This window comes from Rattus norvegicus, chromosome 6, assembly GCF_036323735.1.
Source record: "Rattus norvegicus strain BN/NHsdMcwi chromosome 6, GRCr8, whole genome shotgun sequence".
Classification (NCBI taxonomy): Eukaryota; Metazoa; Chordata; class Mammalia; order Rodentia; family Muridae; genus Rattus; species Rattus norvegicus.
In genome coordinates, this window is record NC_086024.1 from 57,575,157 (window position 1) to 57,590,518 (window position 15,362).

At 37.6% G+C, this 15,362-nt stretch overlaps 1 protein-coding gene across 9 annotated transcripts in view; it reads left to right on the top strand.

Annotated features, from left to right (window-relative positions):
* The window catches only part of Snx13 (sorting nexin 13), a 111,486-nt gene extending 97,018 nt beyond the window's left edge, over window positions 1-14,468 (top strand). For 8 of the 9 annotated variants that reach the window (XM_006240022.5, NM_001399693.1, XM_039112496.2 and 5 more), the window contains 5 exons: window positions 522-593; window positions 5,680-5,825; window positions 6,062-6,130; window positions 7,907-8,019; window positions 11,058-14,468. In XM_006240022.5, the coding sequence (XP_006240084.1) occupies window positions 522-593; window positions 5,680-5,825; window positions 6,062-6,130; window positions 7,907-8,019; window positions 11,058-11,305 (648 nt within the window). In that variant the 3' untranslated portion in view covers window positions 11,306-14,468. Of the gene's footprint in view, window positions 1-521; window positions 594-5,679; window positions 5,826-6,061; window positions 6,131-7,906; window positions 8,024-11,057 lie in introns of all 9 variants that reach the window. The other variant, NM_001399694.1, reaches the window with a different exon arrangement.
* The last annotated feature ends 894 nt before the right edge of the window (window positions 14,469-15,362 follow it).

The following is a 15,362-nucleotide window of genomic DNA, read 5'->3' on the forward strand; positions in this document are numbered from 1 at the left end:
ACTTGAGTGGTAGAAGAGCGTCATAACTAATTCCATCCAGACACATTACTGAAGGCAGATTGTCTTGTGTGTTAAAGGCTGTTCCTTTTCTGTTCACCATTATCCTTCTGTCCCTAGCTGCAATTGTGAAAGTGAAACCCTGCTGTGAGGGGCAGCCCTGCTTCTGCTGGCAGTCAGCCATGTGACCTTGGCTGGCCAGAGAAGCCATTGACCTTTCCAGGCCCTACATAGTCCTAGCTGACTCTCCTGTTGCAGTGGGTTTTCCGCTCCTTCTGCTTTTTCTTCTTCCCCTTATCAAGTAATTGTTAACTGCTTAAGCCTATTAACATGCTTTCAAGAGAGCTTAGAAGATTGGACGTTTGTTCCCTGGGGATGCTAAGTTCAGAATTTAGAACATTAAGCTTTGTTAACACATTGCACCAATAATCAAATCAAATCAAATTCTGGTTTGTTTTGGTTTCTGCTGGTATTAGAATTTTTTGCTGTGCTACTGTGTTCACTTTTATTTTTTAAATGTCTAGGTACCTCCTTTAATTACAAAGACTGATTCGGATCCTGAGCATTGTCGAGTCTCAGCTCAGCTTGATGATAATGTGAGTTGACTTTATTCTATAATTTTATTTAAGCTATAATTCAAATCATTTTTTGGCAGATAATCTTAGTAAATGTGCATATGTTTCATTCATTCAGTTTCCCATATTGTTAAACACGAGAAATTCTTACAGACTGCCTATGTTCCTGACTTCAACATTTGAATTTAAACAAATACAAACAAACGAACTATTACCAGGGCATAGAAACCACTCTCTTCTCTTGCTGTCACAGCCTGCTCCTCCACCAGGGATTTACTGCTCTCCTAACTTTTATCCCAGTTTTACACTTTATACTTTAAGTGAAACTATGCAGTATGTGTTCCCTTATGTCTATTTTCCTTTGTTTTGTTGTTGTTCAACCTTCTGATAGTCTTTTATGTCATATTATTTAGTAGCTATATTTCAATTCTTGTGTCTTTGCAGTGTTTGTATTTAGTCTTGTGAATTTATATATTGGATTATGCACAGCACCCTGAATATTTTGATGCATATTTTAAAACTAAAAAAAGATAAATATATATTCTTCTACCTAAGAGTCAGGAAAAAAATATATATGTATATAAAGTTGTAGTATGTGCTACTAAATACTTTTCCAAAGCCGTACCATTTTTACTATTACTAGCACAATATGAACGTTAATATTCTACATCCTGGCAAGAGCCAATATTTATATGTCTGTAGATTCATGTATGTTAGCCATTAGTGTCATGTCTTATGGGTGTCTAAATCTTCTCATTTTTCTATTGACTTGGCTGTGTTTATTTTTTATGTGTTTTGTTAATTTGGGTGCTGAATATAATCTGAGTATGAGTAACATAGATATGATGTATATTATGGATTTCTGAAATACCTCCCCCGACTCTGTCTGTTGCTTTTGTAACTCTGTATGTTGCTCTGTGACTTTTTTTTTTTGCAGTTCTTTTTGATTTGCCATGGTAACATTTAAATTTGTACCTCATCTGTGGTAAATTATATGTATAGATTAAAAAAGAGTTCAGCTCCATTTATTAAAAGTCCATCTGTCCCCACTGCTGGATTTTTCTTTACCATATTAAGTATGCTTCTGTTTTTGAATTTTTTAATCTGTTTCTGGGCTCTTGCGCAGATTTATCTTAAATTTATAATTTTCTGTTTTCAGTTTCCACATAGATTTATTAATAATGAAGTATCATATATGTGTATATTTTCCTTCTTCAAGATCATTTTAAGACACTTACTGAGTTTAATGTGTAATATCTGTAACATCTTTTACTCTGGATTATATAGTTACTTTTTTTAATGTCTTGGATCATTAAACTGATTTTTTTATTAGATAATTGAGCAGTATTTATTTTACCACAGTAATAAAGTGAATCCCTCTGCCCTGTGGACTGTTTAAGTTATAAACTGTCCTTTCATGGCATAACAATTATATTAATCAAATGTTTAGAACATAGTTATGAAAATTAAAAACCTATACTTTTTCTTGTCTTTTCAGTTATAGCGTTAATTAGGAAATGACTATTGAAAATCATTAAATGATCACTTATATATAGTTCTAAATCAGTAGCTATTATCTATTGGCATGCATAATTTTTCACATTAAAGCATTATAGCTGTTTTTTTCTGTTTTGTATATCATTGAAAGTTTTTACAATTAAAGTGTATTAATTTATTTTCTCTTTTTTAATTGATAAAACCCTTCCATATAATATATTCTGTCATGGATTTCCTCTCCCATCTTGTCCAGGTTTTCACCACATCTCACCCACCCAGCTCCACAGCCCACTTCTCCTTCTTTAGAAAATAGACAAACCATTTTTATTCTTTTTCTTTTCTTTTACTGGATATTTTCTTTATTTACATTTCAAATGTTACCACCTTTCCTGGTTTCCTGTCCATAAGCTCCCTATCCCATCCTCCCTCTCCCTGCTTCTATGAGGGTGCTCACCCACCCACCCACTTCCTCCTGTGCACTGGTATTCCCCTACACTGGGGAAATGAGCCTTCACAGGACCAAGGGACTCTAGACAGAGCCATCTGCTGCTACATATGCAGCTGGAGCCATGAGTTCCTTCCTATGTGTACTCTTTGGTTGGTGGTTTAGTCCCTGGGAACTCTGGGGTGTCTGATTGGTTGATATTGTTGTTCTTTCTATGGGGTTGCAAATCCCTTCAGCTCCTTCAGTCCTTTCTCTAACTCCTCCATTGGGGACCCCATTCCAGCATTTTGCTGGATACAGAAAACACACTTTAGTGACAAAGACAGACACCACCTCAGAGTAAAAGGCTGGAAAAATGTTTTCCAAGCAAATGGTTCCAAGAAACAAGCTGGAGTAGCCATCTTAATATCAAATGAAATCAAAAGTTATCAAAAAAGATAAGGAAGGACACTTCATACTTGTCAAAGGAAAAATCTACCAAGATGAACTCAATTCTGAACATCTATGCTTCAGGTACAAGGCGCCCACATTCATAAAAGGAACTTTAGTAAAGCTCAAAGCACAAATTGCACCTTACACAATAATAATGGGAGACTTCAACAAATCATTTTGAAATAGAGAAAATACTCAAGGAAGATACTCATGCACAAAACTCCCAAATCATAAAAACACAAATTGGAAACCACAATTTATTATAGCAAAAGACCAGTGAAACAAAAAGTGCCCAAACATACCAAGGGTTTCTCCTCCTACTGATGCCAGACAATACCATCCTCTGCTACAAATGCAGCTGGAGCCATGGTCCCCCCATGTGTATTCTTTGGTTGGTGGTTTAGTCTCTGGGAACTCCAGTATGGTCTGGTTGGTTGATACTGTTGTTCTTCCTGTGGGTATTCTTAAGCTTTTGGGCTAATATCCACTTCTCAGTGAATGCATACTATGTGTGTTCTTTTGTGACTGGGTTACCTCACTCTGGATAAAATTTTCTAGTTCCATCCATTTGCCTAAGAATATCATATAGTTATTGTTTTTAATAGCTGAGTAGTACTCCATTGTGTAAATGTACCCCCCCTTTTTTTAATCCATTTCTCTCTTGAAGGACATCTGGGTTCTTTTCAGCTTCTGACTATTATAAATAAGGCTGTTATGAACATAGTGGAGCACGTGTCCTTGTTATATGTGAGAGCATCTTTGGGGTGTATGCCCAGGAGTGGTATATCTGGGTCCTCAGGTAGTCCCATGTCTAATTTTCTGGGGAACCTCCAGACTGATTTCCAGAGTGGTTGTACCAACTTGCAATCCCACCAACAATGGAGGAGTGTTCCTCTTTCTCCACATCCTCACCAGCATCCACTGTCACCTGAGTTTTTGAAATTAGCCATTCTGACTGGTGTGAGGTGAAATCTCAGGGTTGTTTTGATTTGCATTTCCATGATGACTAAGGATGTTGAACATTTCTTTAGATGCTTCTCAGCCATTCTATATTCCTCAGTTGAGAATTCTTTGTTTAGCTCTGTACCCCATTTTTAATAGGATTATTTGGTTCTCTGCAGTCTTAACTTCTTGAGTTATTTGTATATATTAGATATTAACCCTCTGTTGGATGTATGATTGGTAAATATCTTTTCCCAATCTGTTGGTTGCCATTTTGTCCTGAGGACAGTGTCCTTTTTGTCTTACAGAAGCTTGGCAATTTTATGAGGTCACATTTGTCAACTATTGATCTTAAAGCATAAGCCATTGGTATTCTGTTCAGGAAATTTTTCCCTGTGTCCATGTTTCGAGGCTCTTCCCCACTTTCTCTTCTATTAGTTTTAGTGTATCTGGTTTTATGTAAAGGTCTTTGATCTACTTGGACTTGTACTTTGTACAAGGAGATAAAATGTACAATTTGCATTCTTCTACATGCTGACCTCCAGTTGAACCAGCCCCGTTTGTTGAAAAGGCTGTCTTTTTTCCATTGATTAGTTTTAGTTCCTTTGTCAAAGATCAAGTGACCATAGGTGTGTGGGTTCATTTCTGGGTCTTCAATTCTATTCCATTGATCTACCTGCCTGTTTCTGTACCAATATCATGCAGTTTTTATCACGATTGTTCTGTAATACAGCTTGAGGTCAAACTCAAAGAAAAAACCGCACGATCATCTCATTAGATGCCAAGAAAGCATTTGACAAAATTCAACACCCCTTCCTGATAAAAGTCTTGGAAAGGTCAGGAATTCAAGGTTCATACCTAAATACAGTAAAAGCAATATACAGCAAACCAGTAGCCAACATCAGACTAAATGGAGAGAAACTTGAAGCAATCCCACTAAAATCAGGGATTAGACAAGGCTGCCCACTCTCTCCTTATCTATTCAATATGATACTTGAAGTCCTAGCGAGAGCAATTGGACAACAAAAAGAGGTCAAAGGGAGAAGGAAGAAGGAAAGGAAGAAGTCAAAATAGCACTATTTACAGATGGTATGATAGTGTACTTAAGTGACCTCAAAACTTCCACCTGAGAACTCCTACAGCTGATAAACAACTTCAGCAAAGGGTCTGGATATAAAAGTAACTCAAAGAAATCAGTAGCCTTCCTCTACTCAAAGGATAAACAGGCTGAGAAAGAAATTAGGGAAATGACACCCTTCACAATAGCTACAAATAATATAAAAAAAACCTTGGTGTGACTCTAACCAAGCAAGTGAAAGATCTCTATGACAAGAACTTCAAGTCTCTGAAGGAAAAAAAACAAAAGATCTCAGAAGATGGAAAGATCTCCCATTCTCATGGATTGGCAAGATTAATATAGTAAAAATGGCCGTCTTGCTGAAAGCAGTCTACAGATTCAATGCAATCACCATCAAAATTCCAACTCAATTCTTTATAGAGTTAGAAAGCCATTTGCAAATTCATTTGGAATAACAAAAAATCCTGGACAGCGAAAACATTTCTCAACAATAAAAGAACTTCTGGATGAAGGATTATAAAATTCTATATCCCCCAAAATGTGGCTGTAGGAAATAATTTTTATTGAATTAATATGTAATGTGAGCCTTTGGAGGCTTTAATGTCACATAGTCTCTGATTTCTTTCAGTTGTACTGTTTGCTATATAGAAATAGCCATTCACAGTACAAAGCTATTATCAGTTATCCTAATCTTTTTTTCTCCTTTTTTTCAGGTGGATGACAATATTCCACTTAGGGTAATGCTGCTTCTAATGGATGAGGTATTTGACTTAAAAGAGAGAAACCAGTGGTTGAGAAGGAATATCAAGAATTTACTCCAACAACTTATTAGAGCTACATATGGTGATACTATTAACAGGTAACTGTGTCTCCCGTTCTGTTGCTTCAAGCCCATTGATGAGTAGAGTTTAATTCTATAAATGACTTGCTAGGCCTTTATTGTGGACTTTTTTCTCTGGGCTTTTAAAGAGCATTAGAGCTCCTCTTCTCAGAAACAGCTTATCCTGAAGTGAAAGCATCACTCTGTGAAACTTGTGTCAGTCTTATTTGCCTTAAAGACTTTAAGCTTACTCATTCGAGATCCTTTACTTTCAGAAAAATAGTTGACCATGTTGACTGGATGACCTCACCGGAACAAGTGGCTGACTCGGTGAAGCGTTTCAGGTATATCTCAGGACAGTCACTTTGTCCACACACTGCAGAGTTTAGTGTTGCTATACCCAGTCGACTTTCACTTAATGACCTTTGTGTCTTTACTGGCCTTAACAGTGTGTTTGGTGAGCAAAGACGTAGGAGAATCATAATAAGAATTGGGGGCTGCTGAGAAGGTTTAGAGGGTGAAGGCACTTGCCACACCAACCTTGCAACCCAAGGTTGTTCCCAGAATCCACCTAAAGGAGGGAGAATCGACTTCTATACTGTTGTCCTCTGACCTCCATGTGTTCTCTATGGCCCATGCACACCCCCCTCTCTCTCTCTCTCTCTCTCTCTCACACACACACACACACACACACACACACACACACTGTGCATTTACATACATGATAATTATAAATACGTAAGCATTTTGTTCTGTAGAGCTATTGATTTTTTTCTAATCTAGACTAGCAAAGGCATAAAGGAAACATTTCTACAATGATAGGCTAGATATTTATCCTATAGAATATCTTTGAAATTATTGACATAGTGTTAGAAAACTTGGCATGGTGTTTGGGATAGAGGCGAGAGGATCAGAAGCTGAAGCACAACTGATGAATAGAGCAGTAAACCCGTTTGTGAGTGGGAAGAGAAGCAGGCATAGGAACTCCTGACACTGGACTTTGGCGGTCAGGAAGGAAGGAGAAAGGAGCTGTCACTGTTGTCCTAACTTGCTTCTTCTCCGTGAGCCCCATCTGCTTTGCGATCTTACATCCTTTTCATCAGGTCCAAGCAACTTCTCTTCATTTGGTTATGAGGCAGCAGAGGGTTAGAGAAGAAAAGCAGTTTTCCCAAAGGCTCTAGTGATGGCAAGAGGGGAGCTGGTTTTCTGCTCAGAACCAAAGATTCTCCCTTTTAGACTCTATTGTTTCCTAAAGTTGGACTGCCTGCCCTGGCCTGTTCATTTCACTCAGGGCAGTTGAATTCTGTGGCAGTGATTCTCAGCCTTGACTGTAGATGGGACTCAACTGGGGAGTTTACCTCTGTGTGCATCTTTCTCCAGATGATTGGGTTGGTTTAACAGGTAGAAGGTCTGCACAATAGGTCGTTTTATTTCATGATATCTAAAGTGTTTCTGGGGCACATTAAGATGATTTTTCTGTGGGCATGGCCAACCAGTGGCCCAGATAACAATGGAAGGGGCTTAGCATATCTATAGATGACAGTTTTGAGATGATGTCTCTGTCCCAAAAGGTTGGAAAACTCTGATGGCCTGTAGAGTCCCATTCCTCCAGACCTGCTCAGTGCAGGTACCTGTGAACCAAACCATAGGAAGCAGGGTGGGAGTCCAGGAGAATGAATTGATTGAGTGAGGTACACTGCAGACACCAACTTGAGATTCTTGCTGGCTGAGTTAGGATGACAATGGGATGGCATAACCAAGAGAGAAGAGCTGTTGAGATGCTAGGCTGTCCCTTTTTAGGGTGCTATGTGTGGATTTGCAGAAGATATTCACTTAATAGGCCCCCACTTTTGAGTTTAAATGTTCTTCATGCGCTGATCCATATAATCCCATCTTACTAGTGAAGTACCAGGAGCAGGACTCACCTGCTACTTTTTCATGTATATATTCTTTCACCCCTAAATCGAACCCTGCTCCTAGATGCTCCTTGTTATTTGTCTATATAAAACTTTAGAAATGCTTTCTCTGTTTGAATATTTTTTAGCAGTTTGTAATGAGTTGTAACTAGTATCATTAGTCAGATGAAACTGCTCACAACATTGTTTCATTTTCTTAAATAGAGACGCACTTTGGCCCAATGGCATTTTAGCAGAGGCTGCTCCGTGCAGGGATAAAGCCATTAGGATGAGAACAAGAATTGCAGGAAAAACAAAGTTATTTGCAGTTATGCCAGGTGAGTGAAAACATTTGATTAAAATTTGACTTATTTTTATTTCTTCTGACTTTTGACCTCATTTTTATTATTCTAATGACCACCAAATGATGGCTTGTTATCTACCAAGGACTATGTAAGTGTTTCCCTAACAAGTCACTTGAAACAAGTCAATATTTACTTTATATTTCATGTATGAGGATACAGGCTCGAAGTCCCTACCCAAGGTTTGTAAGTAGTACGTAGCAGGATTCCAATTCATGTCTGAATGAGTAAAACCTACTCTACTGCTTTAAAATATTCTTGAGAATTATGTAAAGAAAACGTGACAGATGAATGAGCTAATAGAAGTGAGTATGACCTGGAACTAGATAGGTCATGGTTTGGGGGCTAGCCTTTTATTAATTCTCCCTCTCCCTCTCCCTCTCCCTCTCCCTCTCCCTCTCCCTCTCCCTCTTCCTCCCTCTCCGCGCCCCCTCCTAACTTATTTGCTTACATCTGTCTGTCTGTCTGTCTGTCTGTCTGTCTTTCCAAAGACAGGTGTGAATGTAGCTGAGAATGTAGCTATGAATGTAGGTCAGTTGTCAGAGTGCTTGCCTAGCGTTGATCCCTAGCACGGAATATTGTGGGCGTCACAGGCACATGCCCGTATTCCTAGCACTTAGTCAGCCTGTTTTACATGATTCCCCTAACTGAAACAACAACAGCAACAACAACCAATGTGAATTTTTAAGAAGGAATATTCAAGTACATTTATGTACAGGTAACTGATTGGTCATAACTTCTATGCATATTAAAGCTTAATTTCTTAAATGAGCACTCTGCTGATCTTACTTGAATATTTATGATACTCTGGTGTCATTAATATAGATTTATTTGTTCTTTTTTCTTTTTCCTCTAAGAAAGAGAGCCTGTGACCAATGGGCTTTTCTGAGTAGGGGATGATGAGGGTAGTTTTGTCACTGGGCCACAAGTATTTGAAAAATGTATATAACTACTAGCCAATGCCTAGATATATTCCTGTGTTAATTATGGATGTAGAGAATGGATAAAATGAATTTACAAGTTGTCTCATCTGTAGTTACCTATTTACTTACAATTTTACTTTCTTTTCTTTTTCTTACTATTTTTGAGCTGCTATCCCATGCTGTAGATCAGGCTGGCCTGATACTGGGTAGCCCATGCTGGTCTAACCTCAATGCAGTCCTACTTCAGCCTCCCAAGTTCTGTATTATAGACATGAGCATAAGCCCGTGTGCCTGACCTTTGTTATGACTTATAATTAGATTTTGAGTGTTTACTTTTCCATCTTAAATTAGAAATCGGTCACATTGCTGTTACTTTCTCCTTATACTTGTTTAAATTTGGTGGCATAAAGAAATGATACTTTAGAAAAAATAAAAGAAACAGTGACTTAGACTACTTCTCATGCAGCTTTATAATGAAAGAGGCTGTGCTGTGGCCAGCCCTGCTGCAGGAACCCTTTAGTCACACAGGTACTTACTTGACGTGCGGACAGTGTGCTAGGCATTCACGCACACTGCTCTGCTTTCCTGAAGCTTATTTTAGAGGGAACAAGAAGCAAACCAAGCAAGTAAGACGTAATATAATAGTGATCAGTTCTAAAGAAAAAATAGTACAGTAGGAGAGAAGCTGTGTCACATATGTTCCAGCTGCAGAGGGAATTGCCAGAGAAGCTCTTCCTGCAAAGAAGACCTAAAGAGGGTTGATGGTAGATGGAACTGTATGATTTTTGTATGTACTTAATCCTGTGTTTTGTGGTATGGTTATATATTTTTGCTAAATTATAGTGTATCTCTAATTAAATGACGACCTTTTGGAAGTTGCAAGTCTTTTTTATGTTTTTAAAATGTTTTACTATTAAAAATTTGCAAATAAACATAATTCATATACCCAAGTTAATCAGATCCAGAGTCTATACATGTCAATGAATTTCTACACAGTTAGTTCTTTTACTATTGAATATATTTTTGTGTATTTATCTACCACCAAAAAATGAAAACCCCACCACAGAATTAGAACTAGAAAAACAGTTAGCTGTGTATCCTCTTTCATAATTCATGGGCATTACCTGCTTTCAGCTGTTCCCCATCTAATATTTAGCCTTCATTGTTTTACATGTTTTGCAATACAGACATGTTCCTTTGTTTACATATATACTTACATTATTGGGTTGACTCCATATATGAGGGAGAGCATGGTTCTTTTTCTCTGAGATTGTGCGACCTTTCTTATTTAATATTATTACATTTTACACCTGTAAACTTATAAATTTTGCTTTTTCTTCCTAACACAGCAAAATGGTGGCTTTGTTTTGGGGGTCCTTATAAATGATTCCAGGACAGTCCCAAGTGGCTCTCCAGTGTTCTCTCTCTCTGATAATTTGGTTTGTCCATGTAAGCAGCACACTAGCTTGCCCTCACAGTCCAGACAGTGTCTCTGTCTTTTACTTTCTCTTATTGGCATTGTAAATTCCAGCCGGATTTCTCTACCTCAGTTCTCACCACTCTCTATGTGCTTCCTATTTGGTTACTAATGTGCTGGTGACTGGGATAATCCTTAATTTCCTTGTATCTGTCCTCAGCCTGTCCACTTAACAAAATCGGCTACAGTCATTGCTTCTACATCTTACTAAACTCTTACAAATCTGTACAACTATAAGGATATTGGTTATTAGAAATCTTCATTCGGTAGTGGGGGAAAGAAAGTGACTACCACATGGGATTTAAGAGAGAAATGTGACTGTAGTCCATAACCTGTGAGTATGGCTCCTCACTTTCTTGTGCTGTATTCTCATTCTCTCTCTCTCTCTCTCTCTCTCTCTCTCTCTCTCTCTCTCTCTAGTATAGGTGTGTAGATAATGCTAGATACAGGTATGCATAGGCTTTAAGACTCAGTTACACAGAGCTTGATAACTGTATACTTACTGTTTACGAGCTACTCTGCTGTGTGCTTTAGATTCACACTTAGGATCATAATTTAGGTGTGTATTTCCTTCTGAGGAATGAATATTTGTGTTTTTTCTCTACTTCATTCAGATGAACTGAAGCACATTATTGGCGCTGAGACAACACGGAAAGGTATTCTTCGTGTTTTTGAAATGTTTCAGCACAACCAGTTAAACAGGAGGATGGTGTATGTCTTCTTAGAAGGCTTTTTAGAAACCTTATTTCCACAGTATAAATTTCGTGAACTTTTCAACAAACTTCATTCAAGGTCAAAGCAAATGCAGAAATATAAACAAAAACTTCAAAGTACTCAAGCGCCTTCTTTACAAAAAAGGTGACACTCCAACCTGTGAAGGTGGTGTTCATTTTGTCCAGGACTAATGGTGTGGACAGATCTTCTGGGATGTAACTCACATACTGTTGCGTCTACACCAGTCTTTCCGTGTCTCAACACAGATTCCTAGTACACCCATAGACTGGTCTTCTCATTCTCCTCTGTAATCCAGCCACTACCAAGAGAGATTCCTGTGTCTTACATGATTTGGTGCATAATTTGCAACATTGAGAGGATACTGCCCCATCTCGTTCAAGAATGGAGTTGGCCTCTTCCGTTCCAAACTAATCAGCATTCTCTCCTAGTGCCAGAGTGCCAGAGTGTATGTGTGAGAGCTGAGGGAAGCACGCCACCGTGGGTCATAGGTAACTTCACTAACTAGGTTAGTAGCTGCAGAGCGCAGTGCACAATTGGAGAGATTGGTTTCATTCAAGGATCTTGTGGGTCGTCAGCATTTTGCTATCATGTGGGTTAGCAGGTAAGATTGATCTTTAGAACAATTGTTCAATTGTTTCAACGCGGCCTGGGCAAAGTGAGAGAAAGAAGGCCCTTAGTGTAGGAAACAGCCCTTCCCAAATTGCAGTCTTGTGTAAAGTAAAGCACTATAAAATAAAACCAATCAAAACCACAACTTGATTGGGTTTATTATTCATTGATAGAGTTTTCATTGACTGTCTTTGTCCATGTGCTTTGGGGCTCGGCTTCGCTCTTACGGCGCTCAGCTCTCCACCCTTCTTTTGGCATCTGGGCAGAAGCATGTGGTAGCTCTCTTAGGAGTTCAGGTTTTAATCTTTTAACAGATTACTGATTATATAGAAGGGAAATTATTTATTGTAAGAACTGCCAAATACATTGTCCTTCTAAAAATTGGAAATTAAAACAGTACTCTATTGAAAGTTACCATATGATAACTTTAAATCGTATGATCTAGACATGCCTTAGGTAACTACCAATATAGCAAATCAAAGGATTAATGAGCTTATAGTCCTATGTAAACATACAAATGCCTAATTCTACTATGTGTACATATATGAAAATAAATAATGAAAACAGAACTGTACTATTTTTAAAAATATGCTTTTATTTATATTTCGCATAATGTAAAATTCTAAATAAAGCTAGTACACAAAACCCTTTGGTGTATACATTTAACGCCCTAATATTTTATATCAGTGAAACAAATACCTTTTCGAGGTGTGAAGCCTTTGCATTTCTTAGTGTTCTCCATTTTGTCCATTAGGAAGTCTTCATATCCCATATATGCAGGATTTCTGTACTTTTAAATACTTCCAATGACTAGGGGTTTGGATATATCATCTCTTTTTGTTTTAAAAATATTTAACACTAAAACCTTAAAATAGTGAAACTACTTTTCAGACCACTGAGCCAGTACCCTGCTATTTAAAGAATGTGTGGGTGCTCACTGTAAAGGGACAGAGTATTGATGATCCAGTTACTTGGGAGCTTTAAGATTGGAATAGGATTTGCTCTTGCTGTCGTCACTCAGATCCTTCTTATGCAGTGCAGCCTGGTAATGCGAGGGAAGCATTCCTGTGAAGCTTTAGGAGCTGTCAGTGCTGAGTGCATATGTTTAGTGTGCACATGTTCAGCATGTGTTGCATGTCTTTCAGAATCACGTAAGTAAAACCCCTTTTTGAAACTTGCAAGTGAGAAAAGATTCTGTCTCTCTGGCAGAAGACATGTTTCCTGTACTCATCATATGCTCCTGCCCCTGCCCTGCCGGCCCTTCCTCGGCCCCAGGCTTAAAATTAGGAAGCATCAATCAGCATGGTCACAAGTGCAATAATTTCATAAATAGCCTCCAATTTCAATTATATTTTTACGTGAATACATTAAAGTGTATACAGAAGGATTCATGATGCAAGAGCCTAGTGTGTACATGTGAAAAGTGTTTCTATATAAAGAAAACTGTCAACCAGGGGAAAAAGAGGTCATGTAAAATGCAGATTCTTCTAATAGCCCTGCAAGACAACTGCAAACACACCAAACAGAGTAAAGCAAAGAGAAAACTATTTGAGTAAATAGTTTTTTAAGGTAATTTTTATTGAAAAGCATTTGTATATTTCAGGAGCAGAAATGTCGAATGGCCACGTGTCTGTGTGCACGTCTGTGTTTTACAACGGAGACTGAGGTCATGCTATAGCTGCAGATAGCCTAGGCTTGGTCTAGCCATGTAGAGTATTTAACCCATAAGCAAAGTACAGTGTTCTGCGTTTCACAAAGTTATTATATTTTGTGTATTTGTTGCACATATGAACATAAACACAAAGAGGCTTTATGTCTTCTGCTGAATGCTTTTAAGTCAGTGGTGCCTTTAGGCAAGAACCATCGAAATTAATCATTCTTTTGGGTTTTCTGATATTTTTTCAGGTACCGTAAAACTGCAAAGAAACTATCACAGCTTACTCTCCTAAAGTCCGATTGTCTGACTTAAATGTAGCACTTAGATGAGTATTTCCTGTAATTCCAGTGTTCCACGTAGTTGCTGGAACAGTTGTGCCATTGACCAGTGGATGCACTTTGTTAGCCTTAATTTAAAACAAAAAAAATTTTCTTGAATATATCAGTTTGATCACTATAAGTTTGCTGCAGGTGTTTTGGGGAAAAAACAGTTAAGTGCAATGAAAGTGTACCATTTTTAAAAAAATAAATTAAGAACAACATAAATTTCACAATCTGCAGTTTTAATTTTGTGCAATATTTTCATTTAATGCATGTTTATTTGAGTAACTGTAAAATAACTACATTTTTAATGTTTGAGATCTAATTTAACTGTCTTCTTAGCCCAACAACTTCATTCCGTTGTTGCCGCACCTTAATTAAGGACTTGTTTAAAAGTCTTTTTGTCACTCCTTGTAAAATTCTTTTCTTAGTAGAAAGTTTCGCTTATGGGAGCCTGGCTCCTGTATTATAAGGGAAAACTAAAGAGCACATTTTAGGATTTTAATTGTTAAAAAATTACCTTGTGCATATCATTGTACATAAGTGTCAATTGTGCCTAACCGCTCTATCAATGCTCTCCTTCTTTAACCAAGGGGAAAGAATCAGAATGTCAGTTATTTTTATTAACTACAGAATTAAAATTTTTATTTGGTTTGTGTTATGTTCTGTCTGTTAGAAAATACTAATAAAGTATTAACAAACAATTCTGTTGAGTTTACTTGGCAATATTATTATTTTAAAAAATGCTTGCTCGGTAGTCTTGTTTTTATCGTCTCTGAGTAATTTAGTTTCAGCTTAGAATTTGAGCAATCAAGTTTCAAGATTATAGATTAGCTACAGAATAATTAAAACTGGATGGATTTAATTTTTTCTTTTAAAGAAACTGTATTTTATTGTCACATAAAATTATATAGTGACTTTCTGAAAGACAAGGGTCTAGAACTTAGCAAGTTTTATTTGATGTCATTTGCAATTCACATTTTGGCTGGTATTTAGACATGTTCTGTCCTAAAAGATAGTCAATTTGACATTCAGTAATATGGTTGGTCAAATATGTATAGCTTTCTTGGTCTACATCCAGAAACTGCTCAGACATCAAGTCAATACCTGTTACCTTACTAAGAACTGGCATAATATTTCTTAGAATACTACTGTAAATATCAGCCCCATTTAAGATGAGTTATTGCTGTGCTTTAAGATGTCATTTAAGATGTGCTTTGACAGAACCGTCAGTAGTGGTGGCCAGAATGCCACAATGGTGACAGCCCAGTATATTATACTAGAGTCTTTGAAACACCTTACCCACTTCCTAAACTTTATTGTAAACAGAATCGTTGACATCCTCTTCCCTGACTTCCTGGCTTTTACTAAAAGTCCAGACTCAAAGGAAACATATACTCTGTATAAACCCTGGTTTTCATATAGTCTAGGTTTCGCGAGCTATCCTACTAGTGGGACACTCGTAAAACGAAGTTCTCAGACAGCTGAACCAACCATGCTGACCAACAGCCCTGCTTTCAGGCACCAGCCAGGCTGACTCTTCCACTTCTCAGCCCAGTCGTTCCAAGGAAGGGATAAGGAACATATACACCATCAAG